At 40.0% G+C, this 27,812-nt stretch overlaps 1 protein-coding gene across 1 annotated transcript in view; it reads left to right on the forward strand.

Moving 5' to 3' along the window:
• Positions 1-8,577: 8,577 nt before the first annotated feature.
• Positions 8,578-27,812, forward strand: part of ACOT12 (acyl-CoA thioesterase 12) — a 44,340-nt gene continuing 25,105 nt past the window's right edge. Inside the window, exons 1-5 of the mRNA XM_036914195.2 lie at positions 8,578-8,706; positions 15,734-15,803; positions 20,870-20,930; positions 24,198-24,299; positions 27,045-27,180. Of these exons, the coding sequence (XP_036770090.2) occupies positions 8,580-8,706; positions 15,734-15,803; positions 20,870-20,930; positions 24,198-24,299; positions 27,045-27,180 (496 nt within the window). The 5' untranslated portion in view covers positions 8,578-8,579. The remainder of the gene's footprint in view (positions 8,707-15,733; positions 15,804-20,869; positions 20,931-24,197; positions 24,300-27,044; positions 27,181-27,812) is intronic.

Here is a 27,812-nt window from a genome sequence, read left to right on the forward strand (position 1 = left end):
TAGATTGATTCCAATATAGGAATAAAATATTTACAGCTTACCAAAAAACCCAAATTGTGCATGCATATTTCTCTTTAAACCAACTAGTAAATTTCCTTTTTTAAATTGAAAAACATTTTAGGTTTTGCTCAGTTTCAGTCTATGAGGTACAGTGGCTGGCTAAGAACTTAACACTTCAAGTATTCTTTAATTAAAAATCTCATGATGTGTGTAGGCCTAATTTTCCCAAGAATCACATTTTATGTAGATTTAGCTTTTTAAAAATGTACCTAGCTAAATTAAGGCTTTTATATTAAAATCGGTTATAGAAAAACATTAATCAGGAGTCTCAAAGACTTAATTTTTTTATTACTTTGCTGCTATTTGAGAAAAGCAGAAAAGTAGCTGATATAAAAAAATCTTTTAAAGCAATGTGTTTTGTAGGGTATATTCTGGATTCACGTCATATTTGATCTGACCACAACATATTCTACATCTACTGTGCATTAATCATGGAGGTGGTAGAAGATCCAGAAGTATGAAAGACTTTATATTTTTACACTATACACTATGCCAAGAAAATGAGCCCAAATACTTAAGATTTAAAAAGTGGTTCTTCTTGGCCCTCTAATATCAGGAAATTCCTTTAGCTAATCTGCCCCATGTTTACATTTTTGCCTCTTGCTCTTATTCCAGGCCTAAGCCCAAACATCACCTCCCCAGAGAGCTTTTCCCTCACCCCATTAGCTAAAGTTTTTATGCTTCGTCTTCTTTTTAGCATTCATGTCTGGTTAAATTATCTTATTAGTTTGTGTGTTTATCTTTGGTCTTCTCTCATGAGAATATGAGCTCTATGAGAGCAGGAACTACCTTGCCCACTGAGGCGCCTAAAACAGCATCTAGCACAAAGCAAGGGCTGAATGAATGAATGAAAACAATGGCTGAATGTGAATCACTAAAAAGTAGGTTTGCATTCCTTGGGTTGCCGCCCCTTCCTCCATCTTCAAAGCCAGCAGCATAGCATCTTCTCTCCTCTCTGACCTCCTTGTTCTCTCTTATAAGGACCCCTGTGATTACATGTGGTCCACCAGGAATAATTTCTCTATCTCCCGATCTTTAACATAATCACAAACGCCAAGTACCTTTTGCCACATAAAGTAACACATTCATGAGTCCCAGGGAATAGGATGTAGGCATCTCTGGGAGGCCATTATTCTGGCCACCATAGAAGGGAAGGGAACAGGACTGGGCTGAGGGATGCAGGACTGGAGAGCAGAGACCTCAGCCAACCCCACAGAGAATGTGAACCAGGAATGTTCTTCAGAAAGTCTCAGACTGAGGCAGGAATTTATACTCAAATTACCCAGTCAGTGAATACACCTGCCCCCAGGGAGGGAACATAAACTAGAACCTGCAATTCCCTTCTACTAAAGGCAATTCCTGCGGAGGTGCCCTAGTGTAACCCAGGAATGGAGACACTCTTGGCAGCTGGGAGAATTGAAGTTTGGGGCTTGAAGAGGGTATTTGTACCACAAAATCCACTGAAGTCCATCCCTTGCACTGCTCAGATCCACTTACTTTGTACAGGACCCTCTTGGGATGGCTGCTCCAAAATTCTGGGCTGCTCCCTTTACCTGGAGAAAATTTGCAAGAGGAAGCTTAGTGAGACAAATGGAAGCCCCTGCAGCTGGTTCAGAGCTGTGATGATCCTAATAGTCACCTTCCTTAAGCGCCCTCTCTAGCCGGCCCTTGTAGCGCCTCTGCTGGTTTAGGTGGCTTGCCTGGTGGGCAAACTAGACGCTTATCCCTGAGGGACCTGGTTCATCCCTGGTCACCATGCCCTTCACGGGCATGGCTGCTGTGCAGATTTTTCACTGTTTATCACCAAAATTAAGCAAGGGAGAGCCAAGATATTCCCCGAGTACCACTGCATGCCAAATGTCTTTTTGCCTTTTGCCTGAAGTCCCACCTCCTACTGGAGTTTAAGGTTGATGGTAACACTCTTCCTTCCTGCTGGTGTCCTATCACCAGGAGCCTGCAGTGCCCAGGACTCTTGCTGGACCCCTAGCAGGGCCCTGTCTGGGAATCAGGAGCTCCATATCTGCCCCAGGTTGTGAGGACTGGAATCACACATTACCCAGGTAACATAAATGACATTAAGTGGGTCCATTCCTGCTTCCATCTCTTGCTTCCCAGACCCTTGTGTTCTACTAGAGACACAGTGTAGGGACACATAAAATGATGGCAATGGTTTCCCAACCCCCTTCTTCCACCTTTGTCCCTATAGTCTATTCTCAAAAGAGCAGCTGGTGTGATCCTTTTGAAGCATAATGCAAATCATATTATTCCTCTGCTCAAAATTCTCTAGTTCCCCATTTCACTCAGATTAAAATCCAAAGTCTTCACAATGGCTTTGAAGGCCCTATACAACCTCTCTCTCCCTTTCTGATGTCATGTCAGGACTCCCTGCCCCATCTGCGCCAGACAGACTGCCTCCAACATGCCCCATGCTGTTCCTCAAACATGCCAGGTACACGTCTACCTAGGGGCCTTTGTACTTGCTGTTAACCTCTTCCAGAACACAGTTTATTGGTCAGGATAATCTAGGCAATGTTGCAATAACAAACAACTGCAAAATCTGAGGGTGAAATCAACAGAGTTAATGGGTCAGCTGTTGGTTCTGGTCCTTGTCATTCTGATCATGGTGCAAACTAATGGAACCTCTTCCATCTGGAACTGTGCTGGCTCAAGAGAAGCATATCAAGTCATGCTCTGGCTCTTATTAAAGTCCTTCAGCCAGCATTGCTTACGTTTCATTGGCCATATGATTCATATTCAAGGAGATATGAAGTGCAAACCTACTGTGTGGCCAGAAGGAGATGGATAAGACCATTAATGAATGGTCCTGAAGACAGCTACCTTCTCCCTCAGCTCGGCCTCGTGGCGCTCTCTCTCTCTCTCACTTCAGACCTTTGCTCGAGTGTCAGGTTCTCCGTGAGGCCTTTCCTTACATTTCTGTGTAAAACTGCAGCAATGCCCATCTACCTCAACCCTCCCCTTTGTCTTATTTTTCTCCAAAGCATCACACATGTGCATGTACATCATGCACACACACATTTATATGTTTATTTTGCCCAATTCTGCCTCCCTCACTGAAGGTGAGCTCCAGGAGAGCAGGGGATTGTATCTGTCTGCACTTTTGCTTCCCGAACCCATTGAGCAGAGCTCATCAAAGGAGGAAACCCTGATACCTGCTGAGGGAAATTCAGGACCCATTTGAATTCCTACTCTTATTCATATTAGGGTTTTGAAAGATTAATTGGTGGTAGTCCTTGGTCTCCAAACGTCTTCTGACCTAGTTTAACTCGTGAGAATAGGAGCAAATGGTGGCTCATTTTTAAGCCCTTTGATATGAGGCTTCATGTGTGATTCTACCTAGGAGAGGATGTGCAAGACAGTTGTTAATTCCAACAGGTAGGAAATATAATTTTTCTAAGATTTATTAGAATGTTTGCCTTTATCAGTTCCAATAGTAAATCAACACTTTTCTGACCTGATATCTATGTAAAGTTTTTTAAATTAAATATGAATATTGTTAAAAGGTATTCAGGGACTCACACAGTAGAAAGTAGTTCTTAAGAATATTAAAATTTCATCAATCACAGTCGTAGGTTGGCATACTAGTTAACATGCTATGTAACAGCCAACAGTTCAGATAAATTGCTGTGGGTTATGTTACTTTCTCACATGTTCTCTTCTACTTCCTCTGCATGTGATAAAGCTCAGAGGAAAAAGAACTAAATAAAATTCCAAGATGTCAGTATTTGCATTGTGGGAAATCTTTTCTTTTCAAATGCATTGTGATGATCACTAAAATATTATTAAAAACACTAATATTATTTTATCTAAATAATGCAAATAGCAAGGGTTGTTACCTTGGGCATGAGAAGGAAGAAGCAGAGTTACTTAGGAATTTAGATTTGATTACTAAGTAGGTGGGCAACTCAGGGTAAATTTCTGAATCTTAGTTTTTTCTCATTTAAAAACTACAATAATTATAGTGGACATCCCCATGTAGAATCTCTTGTGAATAATAACCAATGGTTCTAAAGTCCCAGGATAATGCGACACTCTATAAAGTTGGGTTACTTTTTTAGTCTCCCACAGCGACAGGAACTGACCTGGATCTGTCTGCTGCGGCTCTGTGTGCCCACAGCACCCGCACAAGGCTTGTGCAGGTAGGCCTGGTGGGCACCGAGCAGTTGTCTGATCTGAGGACACACTGATACCCATGTAGGTCTTTGTATCTCTAGCACAATCAGGTGCATGGCTGAAAAACTGATTTCAAAACTGCTGTAAGAAGAAACGATTTCCCATGTCATGTTGCCTTTGTTTTATTAGGGTGCAAAGGAAGGATTCAGTCAAACATCATTGTGAAAGTAAACCACCTGGCTGAGTAAAATGACCTAGAATGAAAGTGCGATATTTATGAGCTGGATCATTCATCTCATAGGAACTAAAAATGAGCAGCACTGATGTCACTCAGAGACTGAAAAAATAAATAGAAATGAATATTTTCATAGGAAATAAAAAAATTAATGATTTCAGCAAATGTGTAAGAGTGCTATGGGAGTGTATCAGTTAGAAATCTTTTTGTTATACATCACAGATAACCAAACAGATAACTTAAAGCAAAAAGTGGCAGTGGTGGGGGGTGCATAGGAAAGACTTACATGTTCATGTAATCGGAAAGTTCCAAATGGTTGGTTTCAGGTGAGGCTTGATCCATTAGCTCTGTGACATTACCAAGGACTTGCCTTTCCCATAGTCTTCCCCATGCCTGAATGCCCTTGTACAAGTCACTGGTAATTTTAAAAATTTGTCTGGCTTCCATTCTCCATTCCTAATCAGAGCTCAGTTAGCTTTTGGGGAATAACTTCTCCTTCACTGTGTTTAATTTTAGTGAGAAGGTAATTCCAGGCACCTGTCTCATTTCTACTAAAACAGAGAGAAACAGATTTCATCTTCCCGGTACCCTTCTTTTCCGCAGTCCTAGAGGCATGAGCAGACATGACTTAAGCTTGCTCAGGACGATGCTCTCTCCTGGTACTTTAGATCTTGACCAAGTTCCACAAGGAAGAAAGGAGCAAGGCAAGTCCATTACAGAATCTTGTTAATAAGACACATTTGCTGTACTTCCCAGCCCCACAGCATCTCCTTTCCTCCTGCCTGCTGGCAAACCTGGTTCTCCGTATTTAGTCCACTGCAAAAACCCCAAAGGCATTCCTCTTTGCTTAGGATGTTTGGATCCTGCTGCTTGATTGACAGAGTGATGAAGAATTTCTGGGGGTGGCCTTACAGAGGAGGGCTTCCTCTCTCCTGGTCCCTGTGGCACTGTGTACCAAATCTTTTGATATGCCCTTATCACAGTACACTACTGATGTATCCATCTGTGTTCCAACCAGACTGAGAGTTCCCTGACAATGGGGCCTACCTTCCCTTATGCTTAGCCCAGTGTCTGGTCAATAATATTAAAAATTTTAAATAATGTGTTGAGTGAATTAACTAATTGGTGAATGAATCTGTTTGCAGAGAAAAAGAAAAATGCTTATATCAAATAATTCTAAAACTTAAGGCAGTATGTTGCCAAGCACAAATCATAGGGCTTTAAAAAAGTATGGCACTGCCAGAAATAATATTTTTAGGCTGTTTTATAGAGTTGTTGCACATTCTTTGAGGATTTATATACCTATCAGGACTAATCTTGTTTCTTCCTTGAAATTTAATCTGAAGCCTCCTTCAGGTTGAAGCCTATGTAATAGGAGATAAATATTCACCATTACGCCAGCAGGAAATGCCTCTGATGTTTAGGTACATGTCTCTTCCTAAATGAAATCAAGTCCTGAAATTTCCATGTTGGTTTTAGCCTCCCAGCACCACACCCGGGAGCGAAGCCCTACCGAGCTGGGGCAAACACTTCATTTCCTCATCTCCTGAATGAAGGCTTTAGTCTATCTAGTTTCTTTCTCACTCCAGCACTCTAAAGATGTTCTCATTATTCCAGTGATTATCATACTGTCCACATTCTTACCCATCAGCTTTCCTGCTCTTGTGCGTGATCTTTTAAAATCAAGCTGGCTTCACATTCTGCTCATCTTCAAAAGATGTCTCTCAAATGGATGCCCTTTCTTTAAACACAGTAGCAAAAATCTTTGACAGATAAAGAATATAGCAAATGTTCACACATGCAGATGACATTTTCAGTGTGCAAGGGGAAAAGAGACCATTCAGAAAAACATAAGAATAATAGTTTCAGACAGAGGCTATTAAAACAAAAATCACTACAAAACCAAGAAAATATGGAAATATTCAAAATTTTCTAAATAGGAAATAATACATATAAGAAAACACATCCTGAATTTGTATACCATGTCTGCTTTTTGGTTAAACATCCCTAGACATACATAAACAAATTCAAGTTGTCCCCTTCCAGATAATCACTTAGGAAAGCTACTTTCTCACACCTATGCTGAAAACATTTTTGAAATTCCTCAAGTTTACAAGAAACCAAGTATATGAGCATATACATAATATTACTTTATTCACCATTTTTTACCCAAAACAATACAACCAAACCAAAACATAAATTTTATTTCCAATAATTTAATAATTTTTCTAAAATATTGATAAATGAAAATCATGCATGTGACCTTCAGTTGCTGTGTAACAGACAATCCCCAAATGATAGGGACATGCAAAATCAGTGTTTATGCTCACTCCCAGCATATCTTTTGGGTGGCTCAGCTTCAGGCCACATGAGTTGTCTAGGGTGACTGCAATATGTTAATTCAGTCTCGCACCAGATGCTAATGTAGTAGCCACTCAGGCATATAAACTTCTCATGTCAGAGGCCAGCTATTGCCAAGAACAAGAAAACGTGGTACCTTGAAAGGCTAGGATTGATACACTGTTACTTCCCCACATTCCATCCCAAAACAAGTCCCATGGCCAAGCCCAACACCCTTAAGTGCTTCACATGGAGTTATTAGTAGATGGAGTGAATATTTGCTGAACAATTACCTAACCTGCCAAGATGGTATGAAGAACCCTAGAGGCATTTTCCAATGAGGAGCACCAAAAGTGATGCGAGTACTAGTGTATTGAAATAAGTGTATAGCTACATAAGAGGACCATCCTGGATGGACAAGTTTTAATTTGTTTAAATAAGTCATTTTTATGGTTTTTATAAAAGTCAACCTTCATACTTAACTGAATGCATCCAATTCATATTTATGCTCTATGGATGGAAACCTACCCACAGAGGTCCTGAAATTATCAAGTCCACATTTCCTTAGTTTTTCTCTTTCATAAAAAAAAAAAAAAACTCTTTAAAAGGAGAAGCAAAATTACTAGAATCTCCATTCTGACGTCTCCCGGCTGGGTCTTAGCAGGCCATCTGCATAGGGGTGAAAAAGCACCACCAATTCCCTGGAGGCAATCAGGTTTTGCCGTGAGCTACTTTGGACCCTCGGGGGGCCCTGAGCGCACGCCAAGTGCTCTTTTTAAGTTAGCTGCTCCTGTTCCATCAGCTGCCTGCCTGGCACATTTGTTTATCTTCCAGATTTCTATTTCTTCACCCATAAATGCTCTCCCAGGTGCAGATGGCCTTAATAATATGACATCTATGAATCTGCTACATGCTGAATGTTTTCTGATTCACTGTTTCCTTAACAACTGCTTTGTAAAGTCATTAATTTTAGCTCTAGAAGTTTAACAGCTTCTATGTGCTGAAGGCTGAGAATGAACACTCTCATTTAATGTTCTGGGTTTTGTCTCCTATAAAGAAGAAATTCTCCTGGGAGTTGCTGAGGTGATCAGTAATGAGGTGACAGTTTCTAATCTTAAATTCTCTAGATAAAAACCAAAATGTTGCCTTCCTTTGTTGGGTGACTCTGATGTGCCTACAAACAACAGCACTGGTTTTTGTTTTGGTCTATCTGGCAGTGGGGGTTATTTCATAACTAAATGATCAATACTTTGAGGTATTCTTGGAAGGGTTCTTTGAAACCATTATAATATCTTAAGAATCAGAAGGTGGATTTTGTGAGGAATGGGTGCCCATTCTACCTGGCAGTCAACAGCCGGCAGAAATCCTCTAAAATCAGCTTCTAAAGCAAATGGTCTACATTCCCAGCACAGCATGTATCTCATTAATTCTTACCTCCCCATCGCCTCTCAAGCTCTTCAGACAGATGATAACCTCACTATTTACGGAGCACACACCCTGTATCACCTCAGCCAGGTACATGGTATGAGTCTCCTGCATTATCTCATTTAATTATCTCAGCGTCCTCTGGGCTAAGTACGGCTGTCCCAGCGTTACAGGTGAGAAACCCGGGCCTTTCCCAGCTTTGCCAGCCTCGGATTTGGCTGCTTCTGGGACAGAAGCGTCTGTCACCCTCCTCGCGATATTCCTGGCGCCTCACGTCGCCTCCCGGTGCCCCGGCGGCCGGGCGGCCAGCAGGGAGCGGGCGCCCGGCGGGTGCCCTCAGAGAGGACCGGGGCCCTTGGCCGCGCGGCTTCGCGCTCTTGCTCGCGCCATGGAGCGGCCGGCGCCCGGCGAGGTGCGCATGAGCCAGGCCGTCCAGCCCGCGCACGGCAGCCCCCGCGGCGAGCTCAGCGCCGGGCAGCTGCTCAAGTGGATCGACGCCGCCGCCTGCCTGGCGGGTAGGGGCGCGGCGGGCGGGGTGTCCGGGGGACCCGGGGGGGCAGGGGGTGTCTGCGGACTGGGAGACGGGCGGCGCTGTGGGGAGGCAGAGTGGCAGGGGTCGCTGATGGCTGGGGTGCGGGAGGATCCGCCGCCGCCGGCGCCAGCCTGCGACCTGGGATCGGCGAGGAGAGAAAGGAGAGGGTATTTGCAGAGGGGTGAGCCCTGTGCAGGGGGGCCGTGGTGACTGAGATAGCCCACCCAACACTGGGTATGACCTAGACCAGGGATTCTCAAACAGTTTTAGTCTTAGGGCCCCTTCACCCCGTGAAATAAGTGAGGACCCAGGAAAGCTTCTTTTATGGGGGTTGTTTTTATTCATATTTACCATATTCGCAATTTTAAAAAATTCATTTTAAAAGAACAAGAAGAAACCCATGGCATATTTTTATTGAAAAATAACTATTTTCAACAACAACGAGAATGTATGAGAGGCATGGTATTGGTTCACATTTCTGCAAATCTCTTTAATGTCTGGTTCAATAGAAGATTACTACTCAGATCTGCGCCTGCATTCAGTTTGTGGCTACCGCGTCCTTACTTAGTCTTTGCTCACGGCCTTTGCACCTGCTTTCCTTTTTGCCATTATACTCTTCTCTTGGACCTTTCCGTACATTACATCTCAGCTGAAATATCATTTTCTCTGAAAAATCTTTCTTGACCACCTCTTTACATTTGCACCCTTTCATTCCTTTCATCACAATGGCCTTTCAGATTTCCTTCATACCACTTAACACGATCTGTAATTATTTTGTGTATTTAATCTATTCACCTCTTTATTTCCCCCCTGGGCAATGAGCATGTAAACTAAAGCTAGGTCTCCAGTGCTTAGTAAACCCTAAGTAAAAACCTCCTGATTATATGGAAGGGTAGGTGGATGACAGGTCCAGAACTTGGAATCTCATTTCTAAAATGAAGCCGGGATTTTCATAAGGCACAGACTTGGCAAAAATCCATTTTAAAGTAATATATGTTAGGATAAAATATTAGAGCTGGAGGGAGGTTAAGGTCATGTATCAAAGGACACTGGTTTTACAGAGGGCAAAGGTAAAACTCAGATAATTACAGAACCCTGCTTTTCCCAGTGAGCATAAATAGAGTTTCTAATTCCCTGTGTGGTAATCACATGCAGAGTTCAATCATATATGTGAAGCCAATCTGTCTTTTGTTTGTTGATAGGTTTGTTTGGTTTCTGTCTTAACATTTTTATCAGCATTGGGTTATAATAATATAAACAATGAAAACATTAAAATAAAATTAATCCATATGTAAGAAAAGCAAGTATAGAAATAATTGAGGTTGTTAATAATGTTGCCTGTTGCCAAGGCAACTGAATGCTGAAGTGACTTTGAAAGTTACTTCACTAAGTGCCTCTGTCCTATAATGGAAAAACAATTGCCCTCCTGCAATAGTCATAAAAATTTCTGATTTTACTTCTTTGGAAACTCAGACCATAGAATAATTAATAACCAATTACTTTTGACCTTAATAGTTATATTACCAACACAATATTAAAGAAACCTTCATGATAAAGTTTGTTTGGAAACATGGATAATGCCTGTGTTAAACACTCCATGGTGAGAAGAGGCATCCCATAAACAAGGGACATTATTTAGCTAAGGTAATTGAATCTAGGGCAAAGAAATGCTCCACTGTAGTGCTTTATACAATAAGAGTAATACAAAAACTTTTGGTTTTTCTGGCGTTTTCCTTAATGACCATCACATCTGTACAGCTGCATTACTATGATAAATAATGATCACAGTCATGGCCCTAAGGCACTGCCATGACCACCAGGCACTGCTAGGTTCCAAAATGTCTTCTAAATATTTAAAGAAAGATTAAATATGCTCACTATCATTTTGATATTAAACCTCATTTATGTCAGTGGCCCCATTATTCTAATTCCTTAAGCCTAGAGGCTCAAAGCCATCTCTGAGTCATTCTTCATCCTCCATATCTATTTTTATTTTGAAATAGCCTGAAGTTGTATTTCCCTCTCTATTTCATTTGTGATTTTTCCAGGGCTCACTTCTCAGGAATGGTACCCAGTCCATCCTATTGTGCAAGTCAAAAATCTAGGAGTCATTCATCCGTGATACTTCTTTCTACCTTGCTTCCCCCTCCACATATTCAGTCCACAGATGGAGTCCTACCTGTTTTTAAAGGAGACTACAAAACCCAACCACTTTGTTACATTCCCACTGCCACCACCTAGTTCCAGCTACTGTCATCTCTCACGTGGACTTCAGCAGGAGTTTCCAACCTGGTCTTCTCCATTCATCCTGGTCTCCTCTTGATACTGTGTCTAAAGTACTCTTAGAACGTGTTAATCTGATCATGTCACATGGCCTGTTTATGTTTTCCCATTGTCATCCTTACCAAGAGCTATGAGGGTTCCTCTTCTATCATAGTAAGTATCTCCTATGAGAAAAAATCTCCCACAGGTAACAACTATACACTCTGGAAAAAACATTAAGTAAAAGCTACCCAAGGCAACTGACAAGTGAACAAAGGCAGGCTTAGAATACTTGGAAGTCAACACTTGGAAGAAAAGAATGGTGGTACCTAACTTCGTATTTTTTTTTTATTACTTTAGGCCCAAAGAAAAACCCCAATCTGCCCCCAGCTAAATTTCTGACAGAAAACCTATAGACTTTCTGATTTGAAAAGACAGAAGATTTGGGGAAAACCCAGCTACTGGAATGTGAGGAAGAAAATTTGAGAAAGGAGAGAGCCAGAGAAACCAAATCCTAAAATCTATCTGTTATCTTTGCTAAAATCTCTAGTGAACTTTGAGTCATATATGCCTAGGACAAACTCCAAACTTACTAGCTAAGGCCAAAAGAACTGAAAAGGGTTGTTCCCATCTCTAGAGAGGCAGTTTTATAGTTTGAGTTTAGTTAACTGCCCACTTAAAAGACAAAACAAAACAGTACTCTTCGGAAGAATATATACGAACCTACAGTTTGTACAGTATATCACTGGCTAAGATACAACCCAAAATTACTTCATATACAAAGAAATTGGAAAGCTTGAGACATTCTTAAGAGAAAAGATAATAAATGGAGACCAATCCCTAGATGATCCAAATGCTGAAATTAAGCTCCAAAGGTTTTAAAAAGCAGCTATTATAACTCTGCTGAAAGACGTAATGAAAAGTTTGATCATAAGGGATGAAATCATAGTAAGTCTCAGAAGAGAAATAGAAAAAAAAACGGTAAAAAAAGAAACAAATGGAAATTCCAGAACTAAAAATTAAAGTATCTGAAATAAAAAATTCACTGGATAGGCTAACAGCAGAACAGAGAAGACTGAAAAGAGTTAGTACACATAAAAACGATCAATAGAAATTATCCAATCCAAAGAACAGAGGGGGGAAATGGATTTTTAAAATGAACAAAGTATCAGAGGTTTGTGAAAAAAAAATCAAAAGGTGTAACATGCATGTAATTGGGGGCCCAGAGGCAAAGAGAAAAAATATGGGGCAAAAACAAATAAATGAAGCAATAACAGCTGAAATTTCCCAAAACATGATGGAAGACATACTTTTCCAGTTTCAAGAAGATCATAAAACACCAAGCAAGATGAATATAGTGAAGACCACATCTAGGTACACCAAGTCAAACCTTGACAGGAAAAGAAAATCTGGAATTCAGGCAGAAAAAAAGCACTGTGCTATATGCAGAAGAACAATGATTACGATTACCATTTATCAGAAACAAGGGAGTCAGATGACAGTGGAACAATATCTTTAATAATAATCATTATAAAAACTGTCAAGCAAGAGCTTCAAGTCCCTGCTCGTAGTCCATCCTCATCCATCCCTTCAGCTTTATCTTACCTACTCTCTTTGCTTTCTGCATGTAGCCACAGACCTCAAAAGGACCGTTGTAGTCACTGCTCTGTCTGCTCAGCATGCTCCTTTACTGTGCTCCTCCTCCCCAACACATCTGCTTTACTCCTACTCATTCTTTCAGATCTCAGTTCAAGCATCCCCTCTACGTGGAAGCCTTCCTGCCTAGGTCTGGGTCCTCAGTTACAGACTCTCATAAAATCCATGTTTTCTTCATAGCACCTAATGCATTTTGTTATGACGTAGTCATTTCTTTAGTCCCTGGCTCCTGCACTGGACTCCATGAAAACAGGGTTTGTGGCCATTTTGTATTCCTATTTCCAGCACCTCACAGAGAGCCTGGCACAGCATAGGTGTTCAATCAATATTAGTTAAAGGAATGAATAAACGGAGGTATCACCATTTTTATCAGTCATCGTCTCATACTTGTATTACAACCACTTAGCTAGTCTGCTACTGTACCTTAGTTTTTCTCAGGTTCCCCAGGAAATCAGAAATAGCTTTAGGGTTTCTCTACTTTTATTAGCCTACACTATGAAGGCCAATCAAAATCATGAACCAGACCAAGCTGGTTCTGTTGTATTCACATCTGACACACTTACAAAATCACATAGCACATGGTCCTATGTTGGTTCTCCATATTTTCCTTTTTTCTTTTTAATTTTGTGGTCCCTGAAAGTCTGTAGTGAACCATGGCTAAGGAGCATCTAAAGCCCATGTTTCACCAAGTACTTCTTTAGGGCGTGTTCCTTGGCTGGTCTTTTCTGAGAGTTCCTATTCCTTCTACAGTCAAAATTACTATTTAAAACAGTATATTTAATCTTTCTAAGCCTAAATTTCCTCATTTGTAAAAATGAAATAATTGTACCAACCTCTTATAATTGACATGCATAAATACTCAGCTCAGTACCTGGTCAATAATAAATGCTTAATAAATGGCAACTATTATTATGTTTCTTCTTGATCCCTAATATAGTCTAGTATAGTGCTATATATGCACAGGATATACATACCAAATATATACCATACAGTTTTAGTCTTTTATTGGTTATTGCACTGTAGTTATCATTTAAGTCATTCAAAATTAGTAACTCCTGTTGGTGTATGTAGAGAAAATGAAAGTTCCTATGGCCAGGATTCTCACCTGACCCTGGTCTGCTGGCCCACTGCACATGTGTGGGCAATACATTACTATTGACTCTATATACAGAGCTCCACCCAGTGCTCTGGGCTGCCCGGCTGCAGGAGAGCAGAGGCTGGAGTGGCGGTAGCGCCCAGGACAGAAACTGAGATGGCTGCAGGGGGGCAGAAAGGCCCGGAGGCAGAGACCGGCTTGCTGCATGCAGACTCGCTCTGAGTGGACGGGATTCTAGTGCTTGACCTGCCACCGTGGGAATAAAGCTGGGTACAAACCCTTTCACCCCAAGAACATTCCATTGTCATTTTTTGGTCTCACCGAATCAAGAGTGAACTTGCCCGAGGCTGAAACCCAGGGCTAATAAGTGGTAACATTTATTAGCAAGAACAGTTTAATAATCTCAACATCCTATTCCTTCATGTCAAGTAACTGGAATGAATGTATATTAGGTACTCTTTAGTCAACGTTTTGTAACATATATTTGCAAGGACCCAGTAGGTTAAGAAAATTTTAAGCTCTAAAAAGGTGCTATGACTGGATATCTGACTACCACTGATAGACTTACTGAAAGATAGAACTGATTCAGCTCAGCATCTGGAAATCAGTGGGAAGTGTGGAGAAGCTGGGGTTCCTATGACCAGGATCCTCACTGAACTTAAACCACCTGATGATGTAACTGGCCTGTTGCTGGGCTGTCGCTTCCACACCCGTAGGCAATAAGCTATTATTGCTCTATATAGAGGGCTGGGCCCAGTGCTCTGTGCAGAGGCAGAGATGCTAGTGCTCGACTTAGCGCTGGAGAACAAGCCAGGTAATAAACCCTTTCACCCCAAGAACGTTCTATGTCATTTCTTTGGTCACACTAAATCCATAGTGAACTTGCCTGGGGCTGAAACCCATTGGCAAGACAGAAGTTAACAAATGTTTGATACTTTGAATTAAATTGAGTCCACCTTGAGTATTCATAGGGTCTGATACTTTTATGTTCTCTTCCTTTCACTGAACTTGGAGCTGGGAAGCCAATCCTCCCCTCCAGTTTTCTACAGAATTAGCTCACAGGGAGGATGGTTAAATACTTGCTCTCTGGAGTATCTGCTCACCTGTCTCTACCTGGGGCTGTCAATTAATATGACTGCAATTAAAGTAATCCACTTCACACAGAGAATGTGAATTCAGTGTAATTCATTCTCTTTTTCATAATGTGGCACTGGGAGTAAAGTCTCCAAAATTAAAATGGGGTTGCAAGTTCTTAAAAAGCCAGTGCAACTGTTTGAGTTTTAACTGATTATTCCTTAAAATCAAATTCTGACAGAAGCAGCTATCAAAACTTTCCAAAGAAAATAAATTCTGGTATTTTTACATAAAGCAAAATCAGCAATAAAGAAAAAACAAATTCTCAACAAATTCAATGCAGACATGGAACATAGAAATAACGAGAGCTGCTCCCTAATCTCTCTCCACCCTACTCAGAACTCTCCTCCTCCAACAGGATGAATGCATAATGAATTTGCTAACAATAAGTATACTTCCTATATATCTGATTTGGGTATGATCTCAGGGTCTCCCATACTGTTCAATGCCCACACTGTGAAGTGGTTTAAATATGTTCAGCTGCTGGTTATATGGGATAATGGATACAGCTTTGATGCATTGTTTTCAAAACAAGACTAGTACCTGACAAAATACTTAAAGTTGGCACCAACTTCTTAAAATTATTTAATTGCTAGATATCCTGAGTTCTGGTATTGGGGTACCAAGAACAGTTTAAGTTAAAACTTGGAAGATAGTACAGTAAGTTCCATGCAGTAGAAATAAAACTTAAAAAGCAAAGGAAGTGTTGATGCAATCATCCAGAAGTGATGGTATTGTGGTCCTATATTGAATAAGAGGATGAGTTACTAGAATAAAACCACTAAAGTTTTATTCCTTTCCTTTATGCTGAAATATTCAAACATAACTACTAATGCAGCATATTTTTACCTATTTTTTGAAGCTGAAAAACATGCTGGGGTTTCCTGTGTTACAGCCTCAGTGGATGACATACAATTTGAGGAGACAGCTAGGTAAGTGGTATTGCCCTTTCACACCTTTGTTCTGGGTTTACTGGTTCATTTGCAACATATATTTACAGCACCTAAGCTTGTTTATTTGGAGTCAGTGATCCAATTTGTTAATAAAATAAATAACAATGGACCCAATGTAAATAAGTAAAAAAACTAATAATAATTGCAGCACCTACTTTTAGTAAACAAGTATAAATTCACAGTCCTATTTTGTTGGGAAATAGTTGTCAGAATTAGATGCATTTTAGCATAAGGCACAGTACAGTTTCTAAAAAGCTGATTCTTAATGGCCACTTCCTGTACCAGAAGAATAATTAATGATAGTAAGTATTTCTGTGATGGTGTATTCTGTAAGTAGGCTGTTGGGTAAACATTAATTCACCTCCTTAGAGTTGTTAAATTATGAAAAATCTTTTATGTGTGGAAGTGTGTATGTTCTTTACCATCTCTTATTGTGACAAAGTTCAAGACACACAAATACTTCACACATACACAAAAGTAGAGAATTGTACAGTGCATTCCTAAGGACCCATCCCCTAACTACAACAATAATCAACTCATGGACACTCTTGTTTTATCAATACCCTTCCATACTCACCACGCACCTGAATTATTTTGAAGCAAATTTCAGGCATCATCTATAAATATTTCAGTAATTCTAAAAGATAAGGGTTCTTTTAGAAAATATAATGACTTCAGTACCATTAACAGAAATGATCATTCCCACTGGTCCCCAAATTTTTTTTTAATTTAAATGAGTTATTGAATCAGGATCCAGCATGGTAGCTATATCTTTTAGCATGAAAATTTCCCTTCCTTCTTTTCTCTTGCAATTTATTTTTAAAGAAACCTGGTCATTTGTGCAATAGCATTTCCCATGTTTTGTATTTGCCCATTGTAACCCTGTGTAACATGTTCCTCTGCCCTTTTGTATTTCTTGTAAACTGGTATTATCAAACCTTCTTCAGATCAACTTTGAGATATATTTTGGTGAAACCCATTCCTGTCAGGAGCATGTAATGTTAAGTGATCATTATCTAGATTCATTATTTCATTAGATATTGGTAAAATGGTCATATGCTAATCTATTATTTCTTCTTCATTTATTTTTCCAGAATATTTGTATAGAGACCCTTTATCTCATTAATTACACAGTTACCCAGGAAAGTTTATCTGGGAAACACAGGCTACATCTTTCCTTTTTTCCCCCTGCACCATTCCTTCTTTTTATTTAATATCATTATGAACCTGTGGGTTTTAGCTTATCGGATGCATTTCAGTTCCGGTGTGATTGTTCTCATGGATGCTCAAACTGCCTCATCTTTGGACAGTGGGAGCTTCTTCAGTTGGATTCCTAAGTTCTTGGTCATGACCCCAAAGATAGAAATCTTTAGTAATTCCTTTGCTTTCTGGTATGACAAGATGTACTCATCTTTTATATTTTCTCTCATACAAATTTAGAATCAGAAATTTCTTCAAAAGAAATAATAAGTAGACATCACAATCTGGGCAGCAAAGGTGTCACTGAGAAAGAGTTGGTCATTATTTCAAGGCCTTTTCAGTGGACAGAATTAGGAATTTGTTTCTTAAAGAGTGTATATTAATACCTATAATAAATTAGAATTATATGGTTTTACTTCAGATTTTTATGTTAATAGCTATTCTTAAAAATTTTCTCTTATACTGAATATTTTGATCTTTTAAGACATGAGCATAACTGACAAGAAAAAGAAGAAATAAAGTCACTTGTTTCTGGTCTGGGATGGTTCTCAGAGACCATGGGCTAGTTGTCACCAGTTTTCAAACCCTAATTAGTCTTGTCCCATGAAATGCCCAGTTCATCTCTCCAACCTTACTACTTACATTTATCTATTTGGCATTTATTTATTAATATACAAATAAAATTATGTTAAATGCATAAAGAAATAACATCTTCAAAGCTAACCCCAAAGAAATTTTTTAGCAGAAATTACAATCATGAACATAGACCTTCAGAGCCCAGCCCAATCATTTCTTTGTACTGAAGAGAAACAGGCCTAATACCCAGAGCCAGTCAGGGAACAGTGGGTGCTTAGAACCTGGATCTTCTCATGCTTAATACAGTGCTTTCCCCACCCCACTGTTTCTGGCTTCTGGCTTCAGTGTCACTGAAAGAACCCTTGGCATTCTAGCATCTTGTAGATGCAGATAAAAGTCCACTGACTAAGCTCATGTGCTAGCCATGTGATTTTCCGTGAAGTAGAAAAAAATTGCCATGTATTTGTATCTCAGCAAAATTACAAATTACTGTAAATCCAAATTTACTTGGGAATAGAGTAAAGCATCATTATTAAACTTATGAATACTAACAGTAATATAGTATCTACTATGTACTTTCCAATCCTAAATTTTATAACTAAGACTTAACTAGTAACCTCAACTGAAATGTGATTTTGTCATTTTATATCATTTCATTTTTGTGTTGTCAGGAAGGATTTGTGGCCACTAAAATCATGAAAAAAGAATTTCAGTTGTATTTTTAAGATGGGACCTGCCCCATAAAAAAAGAAAGAAAATTGAAAGCTACATATAGAAAGCCATACAATTTGGTTATGAGCCACATTAGATATTCTTAAAATTCACAAATATCTATTGCTTATACAAAAAGTACTGCTCTAGGCTCAGTAGGATATGTAAATGATTGTGACACAATTCTGGAGTGGTGGTCACTCAAGCCAGACAAATACGTAATCATCAGAATAGAAAAATAAGATGCATGCCTAGGATAAGAAATAAACTCAGTTCTGTGGGGTAGTGAAAAGATACATTTTGACTGCAGAATCAATGAGTTTCATGATAGAGGCAGCATTTAATGTGGACCTTAAATGCAGTATAGGGTTTCATCTGTTGAACAGGAAAAGGACTTCACAAGATGAGGCACCTGAAGAGCTAAGCACCGAGGTGGGAAGGAATAGGGAGCATTCAGAAAAAGTCTGATCTGCAGAGGTGATGCCCCAGCAGTAGACTGTGTAACAGAGGCTTTGAATGCAGGCTATGGAACTGGTTTTATTTAGTTGGGATTTTAGTCATTCCACTCATTTGACAATTAACATCAGGAGTTTGGTTTGGTGGAGAACCAAGTCATACAGATTTCTACTTTTAAAGGCAGGGCAGAGTTTACAAAAGAAGCAAAGAAAACTGGCAGTTGCTTCGCCTCCTCAAAGTAGGACAGGCAGAGAGACATAGGATCTTAGTAGTAAATGAGTACAAAGTACTACAGCAGCTTTGAAGAGGGTCTCTAACTCTGTCTGGTTCCATTACTGTAAACCTGCTAGAAACTTTACCAAACAAAGCTAGGAGTTCTAGGAGGAACTAATTTAAGGAAGAAAGAAAATTGATTTGGGTTTGCATATGCAAAATATGGGGATTAAATTAAATTAGGTAATATGTCTGGAAGCAGCAAACACTGAGCCTACGAGGGCCTCCAGAGCTAGCAGTTGAAAATTTTGAAAATATGGCTCTCAGTTTCAAGAATAAGGTGCAGGTTAAAGATGTAGATTTGCAAATCATCTCAGCAAAGATAATAAGATCATGGAAGACAAGTAGTTGTTCCAAAAAGAGAGTGAAGTGAGGAGAATATGACAAAGGATGGAAGTTGAGGAGATGTCTACAACTAAAGGATGGATTAAGGAAATCAGTGAAGGAAACAGAATGAAGAGAGAACAGTGTTTTAGAGGCCAAAGGAAGAGAAAATTTCCTGAAGAAAGGTGGGTTGATGCTGTTAAATGAGATGACATGTTGGATTTAGCTGTTAGGAAGAGACTTTGGGGAGGTCAGGAATAGGATGTGGAGGCACCAGCCAGATCCAGGAAGGAAGTGGGAGATGAAACCCACTAACTTCTGCACCTGGCAAAATCCTGGTCTTTGAAGACCCATCTCAAACATCCGCTCTGTTATGACTCCTTCCCTGACTTTCTGAATTTGTCTTTCTGATGAGTGCCTTTGTGGCACTCAATCCTTTCTTTTTTTTCCAAAAAATTGCATGGTCTTGCACTTCATCCATTTATATCCTGGTGTCCCAAGTGAAGGCTGGTCCCCTTGAAGACCGTCACTGTATCCTGAGATCTTAGCTTAATGCCAGGGCTAGTTATAACTCAGTAAACATTTGTTAAATGTATGAGTTAGGAAAGAAATGATTATTTGAGGAAGTTTGAATATGGAAGAGAAGAGAAAATATCTTGACATAGAATAGGCCTGAGAGAAAGATTTTTCAAAAGAAGCCTTGAACATTTTTATAGACTGAGAAGGAGTCATGGAAGGGATGGAGACTGAGCATATAAAGGAGGGAAGAGCTGACTGAGCCAGCGGAGGTGGAGGAGGAGGTAACAGGATGGCATCAAGGGCACAGGTAAAGAAAGGACTGGAAGGGATCTGACTTCCTTCCCCTGAAACAGAAGAGTGAGAACAGCAAGAACATAGTTCAACTTTGAAAGGAAGAGGAGAAAAGTAATTAAAGAGGCTTAATTGGGTAGATCCTTACTTCTGCTAAGGTGAAGGGATCAGAGATGACTGAGGGGCCTGAACACATAAGGTTTGTAACAACTTCGGGTTGCACATCAAAGTTCCAGTAATCACAGGGACTGAATGGATCATTTAGCAGCCCTGAGTGCCTGTGTAAATTTAGTGAAGCTGAACAGTTTGCTTGTTTGTATGTTCATCTATTTATTTGTTAACCACCGTTTTAAAATCAGTATCAGTTGCATAGGTTTGTTTGTGTGTTTGTGTTTACTTCTTGTATGGAAACAGCTGAGATACAGTCCAAGTATGTGTTGCAGATTAGGAAGTCATTCTGCACACCATCTTTGCAAAGGTCTTTTTCTGTTTAAATAGAGGCAGTCAGCTAATGTGTGGTTTACAATGATCAGCATCTGTTTTTAGCACTCTTTTCCTGTTATCATTAACCTATTTTCATGCATGGACATTATCAGCATGATATGGTTGGATTGCTCTATGGCACATGCATTTAAGTGAATCTTCAAGTCTGAAATCCTTTCCCCCCTCCCCCATTTTTTTCTTTTTTTAACCAGAGTTGGACAAATTATTACCATCAAAGCAAAAGTCACTAGAGCATTCAGCACGAGCATGGAGGTAAGAGATCTTTTTACTTACTTCTGCCTATTGGTGCTCATATCCTCATTGCATATAGAGGGGAGAGGATGAGGCCTAGAATAATTTGGAGTTCATGGGATTCTTAATTTCAGAAATCCTTGATTCTGTAATCAGGCTCACAAGTAAAATATAAGGAGCCCATGTTTCCCAGTCAACTCTGCTATCAAAATTAACTGCGAGGTAATTTTTACATAGAAGGATACAGAGAAAGTAAACATGCAGGGCACTCTCTTGGTTCTTTGCAAGGAATGGATTTTATTTCTTAATTACTCTGACCATACTTGTTCTCCATCTTCTCACCCCCTAGTGGAAACTATCCCCATAATCAACTCGTTTTTGAAAGGCAGGATAACTGAAGTAAGGCGGGAAGTTTAGAAGATTTTTCTTCTTCATCCACTTGCCAATCTAGTTGTCAATACAGCAGTCTCAGGGGCTTTTAAAGTCTCTACCCAGTTTAAATTAGCAGGAAATGAATTACTGGACCCCATAATTGCAGCTTCTAGCTCAGTCAACAGCAGTCACCTGGATCTCTAAGCACAAAAGACATTAAGGACATACTCGTTTCCTAGGACCACCATAATGAAATACCACAGCCTGGGTGGCTTCAACAACAGAAATATAGTGTCTCCCAGTTCTGCAGGCCAGAAGTCCTCCAGAATCAAGGTTTCTGTAGGGTTGATTCCTTGTGAGGTCTGTGAAGAGACCTTGCCCCCAGTTCCCTCTCCTGGCTTCTGGTGGCTTGCCAGCAACATTTGGTCTGTGGCTTCTGCCGCATTGCCCCCATCTCTGCCTTCATCTTCACGTGGCGTTTTCCCAGTGTCTGTGTCTGTGTCCAAATTTCCCTTTCCTATAAGGATATCAGTCATACTGGGTTAGCGGACCCACCCTACTCTAGTATCACCTCATCTTAACTCTTTACATCTGCAGCCACCTTATTACCAAGATAAGGCCACATTATAAGGTACTGGATTGGGAGGGGGACACAATTCAACCCATATTCATAATCACAGAACTGCTCTGGCAATAACCACACCCCTGGTGATGACTTTACCCTGACTCAGTCCCTTTTCCCTGGTACCCACGTAAACTGAATGTGAGACACCTGAAGGAGCCAGAGAGGTAGTGCTCCATGGAGACAGCTGTGGTGGTACTTCTGGGCCCTGATTTCTCGGCTGCAGGGCTCTCGCATTGTAGCCTCAGGGCTTGGCCTCTCCTGAGGGACAGTAGGCCCCTTTATATTCAGCCCTTACTTGGATAAAAGGTCCTTCTCTTTTCTCCTTTCCTTCATATTCCCTGAGACAAGCTAGAATTTCCAAAGGAAGTTAGACTAAAAGCTTAGAAAAGGGAAGAAAAAAGCCTGTTGAGTTTGAAACCATAGACTTCTGATCTTAAGAAAAGTAAATCCTAGCCTCAACTAGGGCTAATTTATCCCCTTCTAAGTTGAAGTCTTCTGTGCCTTCTGTGCATGAATGTATTGTGCATTCAGTGAGGTCTGGCTGGAGGGAATTCCAAACGTTTTCAGCTCTGTGGGAGCTCTCGGAATTGTTCATGTTACAGTTTTCCAATAATTGTTTCTTCCTCAAAAGTTGTTCTCACCTGGCCTTTGAGCTTACTCACAACTGCTGTCAAACCAAACATTCAATGGGACAGTACACATATTTTTGGAATTCTTTCCTTTTGCAGCTCCCTTCTTTCTAGGACTGCCTGAGAATCTCAGCTGCCTTGATCTCTTTGACTTCTGGCTCCTCATTTCAGCAAGATTGGGTTTCCCCTCCTTGGCCCTAATCTGGGAATTACCTGCAGGCCTCGAGCTCAGAGAAATGCAGGTGCTCCCCTCATTTGTTCCCCTTTCCTCAGGGACCACAGCTCTGTACTGCTTGTTCTTCTGTGTCCTCCTATACTTGGTCCAGTTTTCTGGTTGTTTTCACAGGATGTAATTCCAGTCCAACCTACTCTCTCATGATACAAAATGAAACTCCCCCTGACATATGTTTTTGAAACATTTGGTCATCAGACATAATTAAATTAACTGTTCTAACAGAAGACAATGTTCAGATCTTGTTTTAACTCTAGAATTGTTGCTTTGTTTTTACGGTTAGCTGTTTCATTCTATTTTTCATTTCCCTATTTCTCTGAAAGTGCAAAGCTATGTGGAGTTGAAAGTTGTTGGGAGTTGATAATGGATGGTTTAACTGTGTTTAATCATCATCTCATTAACTTAGGTTTTACTGTGCAAATACTAATTTGCATTTATAAATTAAGTGACTTGACATGAATCATGGATTATTGATTATTTTGTACATGATATACTTGGTGACGATGTCGAAATAGATATTCTTTATTGTTGATAACACAGTGTTGCCCTAAGATGCCTGAGGTTGTCCATTAGTCCAAGTAGATAGTGTTACTTATCTGGAATATGTGGAGGAGTGTTTATTAGCCAAAAGTCTAATGACAAGTTCCTGCATTTACTCACACTTCTTAAAGTGTAATCCAAGGACCCGAGCTTCAGAGCTCTCCACTCTGGGCTCTGAAATCCAGTCCGCTATAGTGCCACCGTAAAGTGTCAGGGCCACCTTCTTGCTAGTCCTGAAAAATAAAACTGAAAAAAGAAACAAAGCTATAGATAAAATCATGAATTCTGTCCATGTTAACTTGGTTTTAAAACTAAGAGACTAAAGATTAGAAAAAGCTGTGGTGCATCCCTCAAATGGGCTGCTATAAACGCATTCATTATTATCTTTTTTTCCAATGTATATTTAGCAATAATGGGATTAGAAAATGCTTATCACAAAGTAACAATTTAAAAAAATTATAAAGCTGTAAATACAGTATGATTTTATGTATATGTATGTGTATATACACACACACATTTCATATATATATATATATATATATACATAAATATGTGTAACTGGAAGAAAATTCACCTAAATGTTAGTAATTATTAATCTGGGTGCTGAGATTACTGATACATTTACTCTGGGTAGTCAGATTCCATTTCTATCATTAATCTATTTTTTATATTTACCAGATTTTCCATGGTAAATATCTATTTTTGTATAGTCAGAAAAAAAATCATTTTTTCAGTTTTCATTGAAAGCAAACTGGAAAATAAATAAATTAAAATGCTTGTTTCCTTCCCAAAACAAAGGAAAAGAATGCTGCCGTGCATAACTGAATATTGAAAGCTGCAGTCTCATCTGTTGTCTGAATGGCTGAAAGTTTATTTTCTTTTCATTTTAGATCAGCATCAGGGTCACAGTACAGGACATGTGCACTGACGTTGAGAAACTTGTCAGTGTGGCTTTCTGTACATTTGTAGCCAAACCGGTTGGAAAAGAAAAGGTAAGTTTTCTTTATGAAGAGATATCTAACATGTGCTTCAGGAACATATTAATGATTACATCAGAATTATTATGGAAAATTTCTTCTTTCCATGAGGTCTGCTTTCCCAAGAATTGTTGTTCACCAGTATTTATCATAAAAGTTATCATTCTGTGGTAATAATCATAGTATTAAGTACTTTAGAGAGAAGGAGATGTAGCCAATTTGGGAAAAAGGAAGAAAACACATTTTAAATGATTTGAAGGTTATACCAGTTTCTCAAAAATACTGCTTACTGGTTTAGCTCTTTTCTTGTGTGGTTATGTAACTCAAAATTGAATTAAAATATATTTTTTAAGCAAGAGCAATTTAGCAAGCAGTTGCATGTTATAGTCCAATCATTTTTTTTATACCTGAGAAGCATGTCAAAGTTATGCAGTTACTGAAGTTTAAAAATAAGCTTCAGGGCATATGTGGTAAAAACACCCTTAAAAGAACTACATTGGCCTGATGCGCATGCCCAGTGGCCTTGCCTGGCCAGTGGCCCAGAGCAGGTCATTCTTAGTCTGCTGGCCATTTTCTCATGATGATTTCTTGGTTTTCCTTTTAAGGTCAGAGTGTCCCGGTGAGGGTCCCCATGTAGTATAAGCCTTTTTAAATGTAATAATTACATTTAGTATTTTAAATCTTACACACCAAATATTGCTCCGATGTGGCACAGTAGCTTCTCCCAGCCCCACTGTCAGGCAAAAAGAAGGGCTTCTCTGTGAAAGTATTCTTCCTCCAGCTTCAGAGCTGGGACAAAGCTATGTTTTCTCTGTATCCAAAGGCGATGACAACAGAGCAACCCTCAGCAGCTTCTCCCTTGGGCCAGGAGGCACAGCAACGGATGGGGCTGAGCCAGCCACTGTGGGGCCTGTGTGGCAGGTGTCCCTGCAGAATTTTGTACAGTGGGACACTTCTCCCACTCGCTGCCTACTATTAAACTGGCCACAAGGCAAATTCACATTGCCCAAGGGCATTGTTTTCAAACTGAAGTTCTTATCAGCTGTTGTATTATTTAAAATTCAGCCTTCAGGGCTCTGTCTCAGACCGACTGAGTTAGGATCACTAATGCAGGAACTTGGAATCTGTACTTTGACAAAGCATCCTATGGATCCTACATCCACTAAAATACAAGTCATTGACTTGGGTCTGTCTTGCCCATCATTCTGTTTTTCCTGGAGTCCTCCAGAAACCTCTGAACTCTTGGGAATGAGAGAACATGGGGTGGGTGTACGGTTCCCAAATTTGAGAGCAAGTGACAGAAAGGAGCCCACCTCACCATCCTCTTCTTTATGTGTAGGAGGAAATGAGATGGCCATCATATTTCCCCTCCAGTTTCAAATTGCTCACCCTGACTTCAGGGACTCATGGAATAAGATACAACAGTCACACTTTGGTTCGGTCTCTGCTGACCTTAAGAACTGTTCTCCAGAAGTATTTCAGGGAGGTGGAGGACTTACGGTGCTGCCATCATTGGCTGGCTCAGATAAGTTTATTATAAAGCACCTTTTCTTAACTAATTATTTTCCAGTTAGTAACATTCTTTTTCACTAGCACATCATGAAGAGAGTCATCAAAGAAACAAGGTTTGGTTTGAACCAACAAGCCTACCTGGATCTCTGTCCAAAGCAAGTTTATTCCAGGCTGAGATGGGCAATGATTAACTAGGCCTAGTTCAGCAATTGCACAGGGCAGATCCACAGTCTCCCTAGGGTATGCTCACGCAGGACCTTACTAAAGCTAAAGGAGATGGAACAGCAGACGAAAGGAAACACAGCAAACATTAGACAAGTTCAAGACTTCCTGGCAGAGCTCTCAGGGTCCTCTTTAGTCCCACAAAGTGTACTTCACCTGCAGGTTGGAGAGACAAGGCACAGGTTTACCAGGTGGTCCTTTATAACCCGCTGGTCACACACTCAGACAAGGCCGTGCAGTCAAACCTGAGCTGGCTGTCAGTCTATACATTCCGAAACAAATTAAACAAGGCAGTCCAAGGGAGTTTTGGCTTACACAGCATAATAAAATCACTAGCTAGTTCACCCTTATCTTGGCCAAAGGTCAGCACCAGCCTTCAGGTGCCCTGGAGATAATCATGGAGCTACCCCAGCCCTGCCACAAGGTGACACCTCCTTATACACACAGATCAGCAGGAGGGCATTTTTACTGAGGAGCTTGAGCCCTTGGTTCTGTTGCATCATATTTCCACGTTTCTGGAGGTTGATTATACCTTTATTCTGACATATTGATTTTTTCACTTTGCTTATTACATAATATCTTCACCATGTGATGAAATTTCCAAATTGGAAATATCTCTTAGTACATGATAGCTTTCTCTAGAACATTTTTATTCCCTCTTTTTGAGGCCATAACTTTATAAAAAGAAGAAAATATTTCTTAATAAGAATTCAGTGCAAAGTCCCTTTCCTTATTCATTAATTTGAAGAATTTCTTATTTTGTAGTTCGGTTGAAAATTTTTAAAATCAGGGAAAATTAATATTTAGAAAACTTTAAAAAATATGTATCTTATTGTCTGAAGAAATAACTAAGTCTATACTGATTTTTTTTAGTTAGGAGAACATTTAGTCAAAATAGAATGCATGCAAAAACACCTCTATTTGAGTTAGAAAACAATGTAGCATTTCATTTTTTTTTTTCAAAATTCATGTTGTGCTTTTATAATTTAGCAAGGTAATGAAAGATAAATGTTTTTCTTTCTCTAGATTCAGTTAAAACCAGTCATACTTCTAACTGAACAAGATCGTGTGGAACATAATCTGGCTTCTGAGAGAAGGAAAGTTCGTTTACAACATGAAGATACCTTTAAAACCTTGATGAAGGAAAGTAACAAGTTCAGTGGTCAGTAAATCTACTTATAGGAACTTTATGTGACTGTGACGGGTGAAGTGGTCCTTGCTTAGAATACTCTCATTTTCACTTTATTATTACAATTTAGTCCTGGTGAGGCTAGATACCTTTTCCAACAAACCCAGTAGCTGGAGAAGGACGGGGCTGACCATTCCGAGTGTAAATGCTGACATCTAAGCCCCGTGTAGACCAGAGGATCCCTAGGGGAGGAGTCAAGAGGAGGGCAGCAGGGACCGGGGAGTCCTTTAAGTGTGTGCTCAATAATGATTGATGAACGAATGATAATGCCATCCATTGATCCGGTGCTTCACAGTTTACTAGAGCAGTTTCTCTTCCATTATCGCATTTGAGCGGCATGTGACCTCAACAGAGGAGGAAACTGAAACGCAAAGTTATGAAAAACCTTGCTATATATCACAGGAGAGATGAAGAGAAGCAATAAGATCCTACTCGTGTTTCCCGACTCTTCTGTAACAACGCTGTTGTGTCTGATAAGCCGAAGTTTCTTAGCTCTCTGGTGGTGACTTCCTGGATTCCAGGAGGCCTCAACCGGGCAGAAGGGCAGGGAAAGAGTGGCTGCCTCACCCCTCCCTCCCCTCCCCTGCGTCTGAGCCCATCTCCTG

This window comes from Manis pentadactyla, chromosome 2, assembly GCF_030020395.1.
Source record: "Manis pentadactyla isolate mManPen7 chromosome 2, mManPen7.hap1, whole genome shotgun sequence".
NCBI classification, from domain to species: Eukaryota; Metazoa; Chordata; class Mammalia; order Pholidota; family Manidae; genus Manis; species Manis pentadactyla.